Source organism: Lissotriton vulgaris, chromosome 12 (assembly GCF_964263255.1).
Source record: "Lissotriton vulgaris chromosome 12, aLisVul1.2, whole genome shotgun sequence".
Lineage (NCBI taxonomy): Eukaryota > Metazoa > Chordata > Amphibia > Caudata > Salamandridae > Lissotriton > Lissotriton vulgaris.
In genome coordinates this window covers 84,551,931-84,568,317 of record NC_141700.1, presented here as the reverse complement: position 1 = coordinate 84,568,317, position 16,387 = coordinate 84,551,931, and the positions used below count along the sequence as shown (strand labels likewise).

The 16,387-nt window shown below is 50.1% G+C and overlaps 1 protein-coding gene across 1 annotated transcript in view; it reads left to right on the top strand.

Annotated features, from left to right (window-relative positions):
• Positions 1-1,291: 1,291 nt before the first annotated feature.
• LOC147673402 (ceramide synthase 2-like) overlaps positions 1,292-16,387 on the top strand; it is a 236,029-nt gene continuing 220,933 nt past the window's right edge. Inside the window, exon 1 of the mRNA XM_086947261.1 lies at positions 1,292-1,681. Coding sequence (XP_086803387.1) covers positions 1,589-1,681 — 93 coding nt within the window. The 5' untranslated portion in view covers positions 1,292-1,588. The remainder of the gene's footprint in view (positions 1,682-16,387) is intronic.

The window sequence follows — 16,387 nt, the reverse complement described above, 5'->3', positions numbered from 1 at the left end:
TGCAGCTGGGTGGAGGAGGCAGATATACCTGCCCCCCGCCCACTGGCTCGCTGGAAATGACGCAGTAGCGCCAGACCCCCGGGGGGTGCAATCACTAACCCTGTCGAGCTTGTGCCCTCATGTGGCACTAAGGTGGCCGTCCTCCTATAGGGGCCCCCTGTGTGGGCCGCGGGCAGCCTCACTCTGTGCTGCGGGAATCAAGCTATCCTGGCTGATGAGGGGTGAAACTCCGAAACCGGTCCTAGAATGCTTGTTTCCCGTCCAGCGAGGACCTGGCTTGGCAATTCGGCTGGACTGTTCCCATGAGGCACAGGGTCAAGACTGATTTGCATATGGCCAGGTCTAAACTGGGGTGGCATGGGGAGTAATAAAATGATAGATTTAACCCAGATCTCTTGACTGGGGTGAATGTTTTGATTTGTTCTGCATTCCTTCCATCATTTGTGTGTCTTTTGCTTTTTCATTCTGCAGGGTGGCAGCATATTGTGCCATGCCATCAATTATTGTCTTCTGCATGACCTTCCATTATCTACGTCGCCGTGCCACAGAGGGTACAGATGCAGACTGGTCCACCTCTCGCTGGGCGTCATGTCTTGTGGCCCCAGGATCATGGCACTTAGGCATTGGGTGCATACTGCCTTCAACCGGATTCTACGCCAGGCAGGGCCGGCCACAAATCGGACTGACCGGGACAGCGCCCTGGGTGGAAAGAAAATGTGGTATTTGTTGCGGTGTGAGGAAGATGGGAGGGCAGGGAATTGATGGGTGCTAACAATTACGTGTCCTTGTGTAATGTAACTGGGGCTCTGTAAAGTGCCCCAATACCTTCTGGTTTAGTTCCCCTATATAAATGCACACAAAAAAATAAATAATTGAGGGCTGATTAGAAAGTCTTTAACGGGACCCTATTGAAACCAGCTGCTGTTTGCATGACATTAAGTCAGGCAGCTCCCTGCTGCGCCCCGCGGAATATTGGCGCCCTGGGCCTGTGCCCAGCTCGCCCATGCCCACGGCTGGCCCTGGCGGGAGATTAAAGGCTGGAAGGCTGGTCAGCTCGCACACCACTCCACCCCTTCTGCGGGCTCCTCCCTTCCAGAACCATCCCAAAATATCTCCCTCCTGCTCTTCTTGTATGGCTCTCCTTATCCACCAGCACTTCTTCATCTCACCCCGTGGTGTTCCCCCTCCCTCCGCATCCGCTGCCCCTCCCCTCCGGTCCCTCGGTCCGGGGCGGGGCCCACCACCGCCCTCGTCCCCAGCCGGAGCTCGGCGCACGGGATCTGAGCCTCGTCCCGGATCTGGACTGCGAGGCAGCGCCTGCCGGGGGAAGTTTTGAGTGCAGGAGGGCGGTGCTGCCTGCAGGGGGCGGAGAGTCCGGAGCTCAGAGCCCGAGGGGCTGGTCCTGCCGCGCCGCTGCTCGAGGGAGGGAGTCCGCAGGAGTGCTGTCTGCAGGAGGGCGCGCAGCCACCAGGAGGGGGTGCTGACTGCAGGAACAGGCAGGCCCCGGCTGCAGGAACCCCCTTAACTTCACCCAACACCAGAGGAGCAGCACCCGGAGGTGAGGGGCGTGCAGGGCTGAGGGGTGGAGATGCAGAGAGCGCCAGCTTTGGGGGGTCAAGGCAGGGGCTGTAAAGCAGCTGGAGGAGCGGGTGCTGTCCCTGCAGAGAGGGGCGCTGTCCTCGCAGAGCAAGGGATTGTGGGAGATGGAGTCTGATTGAGAGGTGCGTCCCCTCTGGGAGAGTTAACAGGGGCTGTCTCTGCTCCCCTGAGAGAGGCGCCTGTCTGTGATTTAGGGGAGGGGCGTCATTCCTGAGCTGTCAGTTTAGCTTCAAGCATGACAGACACCTGTAGCCGGTCCAGGCTTTTTAGCCAGCCGCATAATATACCTATGTGTAAAGCTCACGTCCAGCAGGATGCGTCATGGCGCTAGGTACCGTTAACCTAATTAGTGGTGCTTATTTTTCCCATCAGTGAAAATATGTGGTACCCCCTGACCATGGAGTCTCAGCTGATGCGTCAGTCCACTGAGTCACGTGACCCACGTTTGTACTGTGGGACCTGTTTTCGCCTCGCATTCACAAATATAAGTGTGGGCTTAGAAATCCATCTATGCACGGGGGCGGGGCTGGGGTGGGGGTGTTGGCTGACAAGCTGCGACTGACCCAAGGTGACAGAACACGGGGTGACTTGGAAGAGACGACTTGGAAGAGACGTCACTGCCGGGTGGGGACAGAGACTTTCGCTGATGCTGGAGGGGGCAGGAGGCTTCCTTTTATTGCGAGCAGAGGACTTGAACGGGGTCCGACTCATTTGGGAGGTGGGTAGGGCGACCAGATCTTTTGACCCAAAAACCGGGTCATTTAGCAAACATTGAGGAAGGACTACAATTTTACATCAGCCAGGTGGCAAAGAATAACAGCCCTCGTCAACGCAGAAGGGGCACTAGGCAAATAAATAAAAGGTGATTTTTAAAATCGGCCTCAGACCCGTTAATAAAAGTGCTTACTTTAACAGCTGCTAACCAGCCCTGTATTGGAACACCTGAAAAAGTGTCTCACTGTTTTCAGCTCACCCACTGTAAAAACCGGGATATGCGGAAATAAATATCTGTTGGAAAGCGGGACCCTCCCGGACAAACCGGGACGTCAGGTCACCCTAAAGCTGGGGGCTGCTCTTGCTAGGGTTGTATGTGCTGAAGCTGGGCCCGGATCTGCCCCTGGTGGCGCGGCAGAGATGGCTGCAGGTGCCACACGGTCCTAACGATGTGACACTTCGAGCAGCCCCAGAATGAACAGTGTTATGAAGCCCGGACTCCCTACGGTGCACAACACGTGACCTACTCACTACAGCTACAGGGAGCTGCCACTGACGGCGGGGCTTAATTTGAGCCGGTGTGGCTCACCAATTCTCATTTTAGGGGACCAGCACGTATTCTCCTCTTCGGACTGTTTACCCAGAGCAAGAGGGAGTAAAAAAAACACAGATGAGGGGAAAAAGAAGAAGAAAAACGCAAAGATAGTGAGGAAAGGAAGCAGAGATGAACTAAAGAGCCTGCAAGGCTGAGATACAGGGCAGGGAGTGTCTGGGGGTTGATTAAAGAAAGGGGCGTGCGGTGGAGTCACGACTACACGGCCTTGGAAGTCACCCTGACATTCAACCGCGCTGGCCACGAGCTTCTGAGCAATACTTTGGGCCCTGCACGAACTTTGGCAAATGAAGCCTCGGGGAGGGTGGCGGGTCAGTGACTGGTGCAGACGGCGTGGATGGCACGTGGTCTGCTCTGTTGGTAAAGAGGGGCGCAGTCACAGCTGTGCTTCTATTGCGGGCTGGACAGGACGGGGTTGTGAAATCTTGGGGGGCTGAAGGTTGTTACACACGGAAACGCGTGCTCATTATAACACCGTTTTCCGCAAAGGAAATGCGAGGTTCGTAGGAAATTGTGCGTGTGTATTTCTTCTCCCTCCTCTTCACACCACATCCTCAAACTGTCAGCTTCCCTCCGCCTCTGATTTCCTTTCTGATTCATAAATAAATAGACAGGTCAGTCGCTGGGCGTTTGGTTGGGGGGGGGGGGGGGGGCTCACTCCAGTACATCACACAAACTGTTTCAAGTCCTGAACTTTTTCCCTACAAATCATAGTAATCCGTTAAGTTCGTCTAATTATTTAAATAGGAGCAACTACGACACCCAGAATGCATTTGGTTGATACATTAAAGCCTAGGACTGGAACCTGTGTGACATGGCCTGGAGTTAGTTGGTCACTCTGGTTGCTGTGCATTACCTATTTATTCTTCTGCAATTGGCATTACTCCAGTGGGTCGAGCTGGGATCTGATCTTTCCCTGATTCTCAGACTGTCCGTAAAAGATATATTTCCAGAAAGTAAATTGCATGAAATGATAAAGTCGATGGTAATCCTGGAAATCTACAGTGGCTTTGGCCTTCATAAACCAATGTTGGGCACCCCTGCTTTTCGCTCTGGCTACTTACACTCTGCATCGGTGCTAGGCCTTTTAGACCTGGTCTGGAGACACCTTTAGTTAATTCACAAGCCAGATCCAATCAAAAAATACACAATTAAAAAAATGTACCCACCTACAACGTAGAGGGGTTTGGGTGAGCTCCCTTCATCGCATACTGCTTTCACCCACAAGAGCTTACAGAACGGGGACGTGGGTACCACCCTTTCTCAAGGTTTAATAGCACGCCTTCCCTGTGAAAGTCATATTTTTACTGGGTTATCCTTTTGAGATTTTATGACCGGGATGTCCAGCCTTGGCCCAGGAGGGCAGGGCTATACTTGATACGTATTACATAGACCTTCCGTTTAGATTGATTGTGGTTAAGCCCACCCAAGATTGATGTCCTGAATGTTTTTCATGCGTCCCCCCGTCTAGACTGACACATATCCCAACCCTGACTCTATTCGAACAGGTTTGAGACCTTGATATTAAGCACTTCCACGTCATCTCTCTTCCCTTCCTCCCTCTCTCGTGACCTCTTGTGAACCCTCTTCACCGATTGTTGCACGTGTTCTTTCGTTAACAATGGTTTCCTCCCCCTGCCTGGTTAATAAACTCCTCCTGAGTGTGCCAGCGCTGTCTGATCCTTCAGTGTGTGAACCCTTATCTGAGGAAAACACGGGCAGCAAAGCCCCAGGGTGCCCTTGGGTCCTGATAAGTGTTATCTGTACCCGAAGGTGCATCTCGGAGGCCTCCACCTCACGCTATGCACTGCACTAGTGCAGGGCAGGAGGCCAAAGGGTGCAAAGCAAAGGCACTTTCACCAGTAAACCTGCTCCGTATTATTGGGTGCAGTGGCTGGTTTTCTTGTAAACCGTATTGTTTCTATGTTTATCATGTGTAAGCAGCAGGTCTTTGTGGCTTCTCTGCCGTGCTGCACCGGCTGCAGGTAATGCTTACTGTGTTGTAGAGCTTGACCCTCTGGGTCCATCTTGTGGCACTGAGTTTAGGGCAGGTCCTTCTGGGACTGTCCCCTGTCACACTTCCTGCACTGCAAGAACTGTATGGGTGCTGTTCAGTGTAACACTGGTGCACAGCCAGTGCTTGATAACTGTCTGAGGCGCGGTGTCTCTCTCACCCCCATCCCTCCTTCACACACACCACCCCCCCACCCCCCACCACCGGCAGTGCAAGGTGTCTGTGGGTCTCTTTCAGTGGTCCTCTGGCTGCGGAGCCCGTCCTCTGTGGTTCTCTTCTCTTGTTATACTGGCTGCAGAGCCTGGCGTCTCTGGTTCTCTTCTCAGGTTACGCTGGCTGCAGAGCCTGGCGTCTCTGGTTCTCTTCTCATGTTACGCTGGCTGCAGAGCCTGGCGTCTCTGGTTCTCTTCTCATGTTACGCTGGCTGCAGAGCCTGGCGTCTCTGGTTCTCTTCTCATGTTACGCTGGCTGCAGAGCCTGGCGTCTCTGGTTCTCTTCTCATGTTACGCTGGCTGCAGAGCCTGGCGTCTCTGGTTCTCTTCTCATGTTACGCTGGCTGCAGAGCCTGGCGTCTCTGGTTCTCTTCTCATGTTACGCTGGCTGCAGAGCCTGGCGTCTCTGGTTCTCTTCTCATGTTACGCTGGCTGCAGAGCCTGGCGTCTGTGGTTCTCTTCTCATGTTATACTGCCTGCAGAGCCTGGCGTGTATGGTTCTCTTCTCGTAATATACTGGCTGCAGAGCCTGGCGTCTGTGGTTCTCTTCTCATGTTATACTGGCTGCAGAGCCTGGCGTCTCTGGTTCTCTTCTCATGTTATACTGGCTGCAGAGCCTGGCGTCTCTGGTTCTCTTCTCATGTTATACTGGCTGCAGAGCCTGGCATCTCTGGTTCTCTTCTCTTGTTACACTGGCTGCAGAGCCTGGCGTCTCTGGTTCTCTTCTCTTGTTATGCTGGCTGCAGAGCCAACCATCTCTGGTTCTCTTCTCATGTTATACTGGCTGCAGAGCCTGGCGTCTGTGGTTCTCTTCTCATGTTATACTGGCTGCAGAGCCTGGCGTCTCTGGTTCTCATCTCATGTTATGCTGGCTGCAGAGCCTGGCGTCTCTGGTTCTCTTCTCATGTTATACTGGCTGCAGAGCCTGGCGTCTCTGGTTCTCTTCTCATGTTCTACTGCCTGCAGAGCCTGGCGTCTCTGGTTCTCTTCTCTTGTTATGCTGGCTGCAGAGCCTGGCGTCTGTGGTTCTCTTCTCATGTTATGCTGGCTGCAGAGCCTGGCGTCTCTGGTTCTCTTCTCATGTTATACTGGCTGCAGAGCCTGGCGTCTGTGGTTCTCTTCTCATGTTATGCTGGCTGCAGAGCCTGGCGTCTCTGGTTCTCTTCTCATGTTATGCTGGCTGCAGAGCCTGGCATCTCTGGTTCTCTTCTCTTGTTATGCTGGCTGCAGAACCTGGCATCTGTGGTTCTCTTCTCATGTTATGCTGGCTGCAGAGCCTGGCGTCTCTGGTTCTCTTCTCATGTTATGCTGGCTGCAGAGCCTGGCATCTCTGGTTCTCTTCTCTTGTTATGCTGGCTGCAGAACCTGGCATCTGTGGTTCTCTTCTCTTGTTATGCTGGCTGCAGAGCCAACCATCTCTGGTTCTCTTCTCATGTTATACTGGCTGCAGAGCCTGGCGTCTGTGGTTCTCTTCTCATGTTATGCTGGCTGCAGAGCCTGGCGTCTCTGGTTCTCTTCTCATGTTATGCTGGCTGCAGAGCCTGGCATCTCTGGTTCTCTTCTCTTGTTATGCTGGCTGCAGAACCTGGCATCTGTGGTTCTCTTCTCATGTTATGCTGGCTGCAGAGCCTGGCGTCTCTGGTTCTCTTCTCATGTTATGCTGGCTGCAGAGCCTGGCATCTCTGGTTCTCTTCTCTTGTTATGCTGGCTGCAGAACCTGGCATCTGTGGTTCTCTTCTCTTGTTATGCTGGCTGCAGAGCCAACCATCTCTGGTTCTCTTCTCATGTTATACTGGCTGCAGAGCCTGGCGTCTGTGGTTCTCTTCTCATGTTATGCTGGCTGCAGAGCCTGGCGTCTGTGGTTCTCTTCTCATGTTATGCTGGCTGCAGAGCCTGGCGTCTCTGGTTCTCTTCTCATGTTATACTGGCTGCAGAGCCTGGCGTCTGTGGTTCTCTTCTCTTGATATGCTGGCTGCAGAGCCTGGCATCTCTGGTTCTCTTCTCTTGTTACACTGGCTGCAGAGCCTGGCATCTCTGGTTCTCTTCTCTTGTTATGTTGGCTGCAGAGCCTGGCGTCTGTGGTTCTCTTCTCATGGTACACAGGCTCCTGTTATGCTGGCTGCATTGCCTGGCATCTATGGTTCTCTTCTTGGGTTACACTGGCTCTTTTACATCTCATTTTTATTTGCATGTTTTTTTTAGATGTTTTTTTATAGCACAAACTTTCCCTGAGGGCATTAGAGCACTTTATTAAGTTATTTTGTAATGTAAGTGGACATTAATTGATTTGCCCCAAGTAGAGGCCGGATTCGAATTCCCTTCCTCAGCTCCAAACTGTAGCGCTAAAACATATTCCACAGGTTCAGTTGTTCCTCTAGAGCTCAGATTGATAACTCAATCAGAAATTCCATCGAGCATGTGGTATACACTTGTCAATGGTATAAAAACACAATTGAGGGGGGTGGGTGGAAAATGTGTGCCTTTTCCAAATAACAAAGACATGCTTACAGATAACTGTTTTGCACAAGTAACTCAAAATTGAAACTCCATCCAACTTTAGATCATTCTCTTGCGTTCTTACATTTATCCCCATCCGTTCTCGAAATATTCACTAAATATCCAATGCGACTATACCAGCGTTGTGCACGTACCTAAATATCTGGCGTTTATGCAACTGAACCATCATGCGCATGCGCCACATCGTTGCAAGAGTGGCTATAGACTCAATGAAAAATAATTGATTAAAATGAATGCATGACCATCAGAGGGTCCAACCATCAGTGGCAAAACTCCTACATTGGCATACTGAACTGTCGCGCCTACGACAGAAACGCACACAAACATTACAGTGAATCCGATGGGCAAAGCTCACCACTCCCACTGCTCACCACACCCACTGACTAGCCACTAGTCAGGCTTATATCTAAAAAGCTAATATAAAGTTTGCATACATAAAATAAAACACATTGACAAAATTGACTTTGACAATACCAACACCCTGGCTTCTTTGCTACATGCAACATATGTCCAAACTCTACATGTTTCAATGTTTTCTGAAAACTGCTACATGAGTGAGCCTGCCTCTGGGCAAGTATAGTCTGGGAGATTCTGTTCAGGTTTCGCTGCAAGGACTGAAAAGCAGAAACAGCAACAACAACCATGTTCAAACCATCCCCACACTGCACGAGACATCAACTAGAATGTGGCGATGGAGATTTTTAAATAGTATTTTTTTTTTTGCAGTCTTATATAGTGCTGTTTTACCCCATTTCCTTTAGAGTACTTTAAAAGAGTACAACAGAACGAGGTTGTATTACACCGTTTGTTTTTCCAAGATTTAGTGAGATTAAGTGGGCTGAGGGCAAGTATTTTTGTTTTTTAACAGCCTCCCCCACCCCCAATCCGAGGCAGCCGCCACTGGGTCACCACTCTCTCTGTGAGATGTCCACCTTCGGGCCTGTATGAGCTTGCCCTGTCAGGTTGAGTGTATCCAACAGCAAGCAGCAGTTGGTGCCACACCAGCGAGACCTGGGTGGGCGTGCCTCCACCCCTCTGAATGCACCCTCCAGTAAGGTTTGTGTGAATGTGCCTGCTAGTCTGTGAGTGTGCGTCGAGCTGTATCCAAGGCCTATATAAGTTAGCGCTGGTATGCGAGTGTGTGTGTATGCGTGTTCAGCAGTGAGACTTGTGCCCAGGGTCTTCACCAAACAGTAAGACCTGTGTGCGTAACGTGAATATGTGTCCCCAGCACCAGGGTTGGATTGGTACAGTGGGCACTCGGGCGATGGACCAGTATCTGAGTTGCAGCTGTGGGCCGCTTTTTTGGGCAGCATGGTGGCCGGTTTGGGCTGTTTCAAATGCTGCCTGCAGCCCAGTGGGGGCATAGTGGCCTTTCCTGGAGATAGATGGGCCTCTACTACCGCCCTTTTACCAACAAGGTGGAGGAGTCATTCCCGGTCTCTCGCTGGACTTGCCCATTAATGTACGCAGGTTGGGTAGGGGGCCTGAGTAGAAGTGGCCTCACTTATATTCAGGCGTGATTCACCATTGTGAACTAATCCGTACACAAAGAGTCCTGGCAACATTTGCATTTTTTTTAAAAATCTCAGCGAAGTTAAGAAAACATGCCTGTTTTAGAGAACCCCCTTCCCCCTTCTTTTCATATTACTTAAAACCCTGATGCAGTGTTTTGCAAAAGAAGATGTGGGCCACCTTTACTAATTTGTATCCCAATCCAACCCTGAACAACACCTGCCTGGTCTCTGTGTCTATGGCCACGCACGAGATCTGTGTGAGCGTGCACAAGGGCTGTGCGCAGTGACGTGACCTTTGCACGTGTAGGTCTCTACATCTATGCCTACGTGCGTGACCTACGCCGGCGTGCCTATGACCCCCGTGTATGCGCAGTGTTTGTGTTAGGGCCCACCGGGAGGCCTGTGTGAGTGTGGATGGGGATAAGTGCGGCCCCTGGTCCCCCTGCCTCCTCCGTCTTGACCGTGCCCACCGGAGAGGCCTGTGCGGGCGCTGTCCTGGCTCCGGGGCCCCAGTCCCCTGCAGGGCCCGGCCCCCGGATGTGGTTCTGTCGCTTGGCGGCCTGCCAGCCACCGGCCGCTGCGGTGACTCCCACTCAGCGCCGCTGTGAAAAGAGCGCTCCCGGGTGCCTTTGTGTGACTCTGATGCCGGCTTCAAACAAAGCTGTGTTTGTTCTTTATAAACAGGATTTCGGGACCGTTTTTCCGGAAGATCCACACGTTAATATAGCGCCTCGTCCCGGGCATTGACACGCTGGCACGCTTCTGTGCCAGGTAGTGACACGGTTTGGGACGCAGCCAGCTCCATATATCAACCTCTTAAAAAGTTCTGCATTGTATACTATGCGCAGAGTTAGAGAATACAGAATTGTAAAATTACTTATTCTTAGGGCTTAGTGCTTAGCACCCTCACTTCTAAAAAGCAGGCGCTGAGACGCTTCCCTATCCAGCTCTCCATTTTTGCCCTCGTCCTCGGGATGAAAAATACATCCTAACTCAGCAGCGTTGCCCCCCTTCACTGGCTTTGATGGAACTTCGTTCTTTCAGTTTCTCATCATTTCAGAACTGCTGCATTTTCAATGTTATATACAATATAGTTGTTGATTATTTATTTATCTTGTGCAACTAATAACCATTTTCAAAGCCAATAGTCCTGGCTTGTTGAAGGTGTAATGTCACTTGTTGTATTATACATCTGGATGCAATGACAGAAGCAGCAACATACCAGTTGGGTGGCACACTATGCTAAGCACAGAATTTTATGTTGTGTGTTTTTAAGCCACGCCCTAAATCACATCCGCTACGCCCCTTTGAGAGACCCTCCAGTTTTTCATCCCACTTAAAGCCCTGCTTATTCTACTCGGCACCTCTGCGTCCCTTCTCTGGCTCTCTACAGGGTGTTAATACGCACTTAAGTGTCTGTAAAACAGCATGTTGGCGCTATACAAAGCACCGAAGTAGGCATATAAGTACGTGTTACAATTTCGGTTACACCAGTGCTTGAACTGGAAAAATGTACTCCGGGAAGACATAAACTGGGGATCAAGGTATGGCAGAAAGGAGGTGGAGTCACCCAAAAAAAAAGCATAGTCTGACGGAGAACTCGGGCATTCATTTTTTTTAAAAAACTCCGCCACAAAGAAATTGGCAGTAAGAACAAAACCTTACAGTAAATCTCTTCTGCTGTACTCAATATGTCCCAAAGAGGCTGCTTTTAAAATATCTTATGGGGTTAAATCACCTGCTGCAGAGATCTGTGTACGCCTAGCAAATTTCAGTGGATAATAACGATAATAGTTGTGATTATTTTTAAAGCTGACTCTGGTGGTTAATGCACTTGCTGGAGAGAGCTGGGTTTTATCTAAACACCGCTTTGACTCATAAGCTAGTACAGAGTGTTGAAATACCTGCTGCACTGCACGCTGGGTAACGTGTGCGTCACAGATCTATATTTTATTTGGATAGGTAAGAGCAGGGCTTTAAGTGGGATAAAAAAACTGGGGGGGTCTCCCCAAGGGGCGTGGCTTGTGTAATTAGGAGGCGTGGCTTACAGACTTAAGCTAAAAATCCGTGCTTGGCATAGCGTGCCACCCCAACATCTATTTTGCTGTTTCTGTCATTGCATCTAGATATATGATACAACAAGTAACATCATACCTACAACAATTCAGGACTATTGGCTTTGTCAATGGTTTTTAGTTGCATAAGATAAATAGGCAGCAACTATGGCTTGTACATAATATTGGGAAAGCTTCCAATTAAAGCCCTGGTGCCACCACAACAATGTTGCTGCTCCTCAGTTTCAAAGAAAGAAGGGAAATCCAGAGAGAAAATGACTCTCTTTAAAGGATTTCCCTTCCGCCTACAACACTCACCTGGCATGACGTCATGCCAGAACATCTCCACTAGTGAGAAGTGAGCAGTGTGAGGAGCGCACATCGATGTACCAGCTGTCACGGACCGCCAGTGCCAGGGCACAAAACAGACCCCGATAGAGACCCGTTTTGAAGCTCCCTTTAAAAAACTGCAGGTGCTCAGACCCAGTGAGACCCGGCCCACTTAAAGCCCTGGGTAAAAGGGGTTCAGTTTTGATACACAGATACTTGTGTTCCTTGCTGGTAATGTAGCACAGTGAGGTATGGACCAGCTGTTAGGAATCGGGTTAGTCCCTCGTTTATGATCATGCCTTGATATCACATGACTAGGAAGTAAGATAAAAGGTGGTACTACCTTTAGCTCGATGCTTGATATCTGCCAGTGTTTGGATTCCTACCCTGGTTGTTGGCTGTCGTTTTGCTGCTAGTTCGAGAACTTCCCTGCTGTATTGAAGCCCCATTTTTTGAGCATCTGCCTTTCTCACGGGCTCGTGAGAAAGTTTGCCGTTTTCCCATTACTTTTTGTTTCGTCCCTTGCTTAGTTAGAGAGGGTGTTGGATATTTTACAAGGCATGATCATTGAGGGTTGGTGGTTTTTCTATCAGCTGTGATATATGAAGGGATTGTTTTGTCTCCCCTTATACAGTGTGGTGCAGAAGCGTAGAGCAGGAGGGAGCTGTTTCCTTTTCGTCGCCAAGGGTGGAAGACTTGGTGTCTCCTCAACATTACCACCCTCTTTTCGGGTCCCTTGGTGCCCGCATTGTGTTTGACCTGTGGGGGTCCACGGGGCAAGTAAAGGGGTTTGGTGCATGCTACGTTCCTGCAGTGCTTGGGCTGGTTGGAGTCTAACAGAATATCAAGCCCACGATATATTAGCACTGCCCGGACTAGCATGGATGACGATGGGAATACCTTAGGTGGGGGAACGGGTGGTCCTACAATGCAAGATATTATGGGAGCTGTACATACTCTCCAGGCACAAGTGCAGGAGCTGCAGCAGGAGAACGTAGGGCTAAAACAGGAATTGGTGGCTGTTAGGGCAAGAGAACAGACCTCTAGTAGGGGGACGGGCCCTGTTATACAGCCGGCTACATTTCAGTATACAGGAGGGGCAGGAGCAAGTACTGCAAGTAGCAGTAATCCCATAGCTGTAACAGTGACGACCCCCGTGGCAGTTCCCTTGGCCCACCCTGAGAGATTTTCAGGAGATCCTGATAAGTTTGGCACTTTTATGAACCAGTGTCAGCTGCACTTTATGTGTAGGACTAATGCCTTTCCCGATGACTCGGCTAAGATCGCTTTTATACTGTCGTACCTGGCTGGCAACGCGGCTCAATGGGCAATTCCTCTGGTAGAAAGCAACGACCGTGTGCTATATAACTATCAGGCATTTAAGGACTTAATGCGGGGTCTTTTTGCGAAGCATGCATTTATGCAGGCCAGTGATGCTGAACTGTTGAAGCTGCGGCAGGGCAGGCAGGACTTATTGTCTTATATAGCCAACTTTAATCGATTGGTAGCCGAGACGCATTGGCCAACCGAGAAAAGAACGTCTCTGTTTTATCAGGGACTTTGTGAGGAGTTGAAGGACATAGTGTCGCAGGTGGTGGATCCGCCTGAGGATTGTGCAGCATTTATCGATCTCGTGGTAAAACTGAATCACCGGGTGACAGAACGGCGTGGAGAACGTAACCGGTTTCTGTCACCCCATAGTAGTTATGTGAAACCAGAGGCGAAGTCAACACGGGAGAGTAGATCAGCACCGGAACCCATGGAAATAGGTGGAGTGCGGGGACCCCTGACTTCAGAGGAAAAGAAAAGAAGAAGAGAGCTGAATCTGTGTCTTTATTGCGGACAGGGGGGCCATTTTGCACGTGATTGCCCTGTGAAACTATCAGGGGTAGGGTTTGGTAAGAAGGTGGCGTGCATATATGTGGACCAAGGTTCAGGTGCTGATAGAATAGAGCAGTATGAGGTGATAGGGGCCTTAGATCAAGCTCCAAGGCATTTTGTGATTAGCGCCCATTTGCTGCTTTCAGCACAGAAACGCATTCCGGTGTCGGTATTGTTAGATTCTGGGGCCACCGGAAACTTTATAGACATCTCGATGGCTGAAAAGTTGATGGTTCCTTGTCACCTGAAGGAACAGCCTGAGCCAGTAAGGGCGATAGATGGGACAGAGTTGACATCAGGGTGTATTACAAGACAGACCGTGCCACTTGGTTTGTTGTGTGATAATGGACTCGTGGAAAGTGTGGTCTTTGATTTGATCGATGCCCCTTCTTTTGGATTGGTGTTGGGGGTCCCGTGGCTGCAAAAACATAACCCGAGGATTAACTGGGTACAGAGACTGGTTACGTTGGACTCAGTACATTGTTTGAGGATTTGCTATGTTGTGGCAGCTGAACAGATCAACCCCTTGTCTTGTGCCATGATTGAAAAGAGTGTTGTTCCTCCTCAGTACTCATCTTATGAGGATGTGTTTGACAAGGTGTGCGCTCAAGGTCTTCCTCCGCATAGGTCGTACGACTGCAAGATCGATTTAATACCAGGAGCTCCATTGCCATGCAATCGGGTTTACGCATTGTCTGAGCCTGAGGAGGCCCATTTGAAAACATATATAGATGAGATGTTGCTCTTGGGATATATTCGTCATTCTTCCTCGCCAGTGTCATCGGCTATATTTTTCATCCCGAAGAAAGAGGGGTCCTTGAGGGCATGTGTTGACTATAGAACGTTGAACTCGGCCACCGTTAAAAACCGGTACCCTCTTCCACTCATCTCCGTGTTGCTGGATCAGCTCCGCAAGGCGACGGTGTTCACCAAGTTAGACTTGCGGGGCGCCTACCATCTTATAAGGGTTCGGCCAGGGGATAAGTGGAAGACAGCTTTTAAGACAAAGTACGGATTGTTTGAGTATACGGTAATGCCGTTTGGTCTGTGCAATGCGCCGGCGGCGTTTCAGTTTTTTATTAACGAAGTCCTAGGCCAGTATCTGGATCAGACAGTTATAGTATATTTGGATGATATACTAATATACTCAGAGAAGGAGATCGATCATACCAAGCATGTGACGCAGGTATTGCAGTCTTTAAAGGAACATCACTTATACGCTAAATTGGAGAAGTGCCAGTTTGGTACTCCTGAGGTGGAGTTTTTGGGGTTTGTGATATCTGCAGCAGGCATCCGAATGGACCCAAAAAAGATTCAGGCTATAGAGACCTGGCCAGTACCAACAAATGTGAAGCAAATACAGGTGCTTCTAGGTTTCGCCAATTTCTACCGGCGATTTATACTGCATTTTTCTGACATTGTGGCTCCGATGACTCGCCTTTTGAGGAAGGGCGTTCTTTTTGATTGGACAAGTGAGACTCAGGATGCTTTTCGTACGTTGCTAAGACAGTTTGTGTCTGCACCGGTATTGGTGCATCCTGATCCTGCCCTGCCGTATTTTGTAGAAACCGACGCATCTTTGTGTGCTGTGGGTGGGGTATTATCACAGCGAGATGAGGCCACAGGCCATATGCATCCTATTGCGTTCTTTTCTAAAACCTTAATGCCAGCCGAACGCAATTATACTGTGGCAGATCGCGAGCTGCTGGCGGTCAAACTAGCATTTGAGGAATGGCGCCATTATTTATGGGGGGCCAGACATGTCATTACTATCTACACCGACCATAAAAACCTGGAATTCTTTCGTTCTGCTAGGGCATTAACCCCTCGTCAGATGAGATGGGTTTTATTCTTCAATGAATACGACTTCGTCATAACATACAGGCCTGCAGCCCAACAGGTGAAATCCGATGCTCTTTCTCGGATACACGTTGTGGGAAAGGAAGAAGGCTCCGTGAAGGAGAGCAGGGCGATGATAGCCGGGGAAAGAATTATAGGGGCTTTGGTTGTGGAAGACTTTCCTGCTCTCGTGAAGGAACGATTGAGCCAAGTAGATCTGGCGCCTTGGTTGTCCATACCCCTGATCTCAATGAAAGATGGACTTTTGTACAATGAGAGCAGGTTGTTTATTCCCCCTGTGTTGAGGGATGAGGTGCTGGAGTGGTGTCATTCCTCTGCTTTGGCAGCACATCCAGGAATAAGGAAGACCAAGGAAATATGTATGAGGTGGTTCTGGTGGGAGTCATTGACTAAGGATGTTCAGGGATATGTGGGTGCTTGCTCTGTGTGTGCGATCAGCAAGCCCTCGCATTGTAAACCCTCGGGACTCTTACAGCCTTTGGAGGTACCCCCTGGTCCATGGCATACTTTAAGTATGGATTTTGTAACAGATCTGCCCTTGGTTGCTGGTTGCACCGCCATTTTGGTGGTAGTGGATTTATTCACCAAAATGGCCCACTTTATACCGCTTCCCAAACTCCCTACTGCGAAGGAGATGGCGGTGGTGTTTATGTCTTCGGTGGTGCGCTTACATGGGTTGCCAGTGGTGATTGTATCAGACAGGGGGGCGCAGTTTGTCTCACACTTTTGGACCGAGTTGTGTCAAGTGCTTAAAACCGAGATACGTTTATCTTCGGCTTACCACCCTCAGTCCGATGGTCAGACCGAGCGCACTAATCAGACGATGGAACAATATCTACGGTGTCTGATTGTGTCCTTGTCCTGTGATTGGGTGACGGCTCTGCCCATTGCGGAATTCGCTTATAACAACAGTGTGCATTCCGCCTTGGGCATGACACCCTTTTACTGTTCCCTTGGGTATCATCCTAGAGCAGTAGCTATACAGCCCACGGGTCGCGTGCCAGCCATCAATGACGTGTGCGAGCCTTTGAGAGACATATGGAATTTGGCCAAGGATAGCCTTCTAGAAGCAAAGA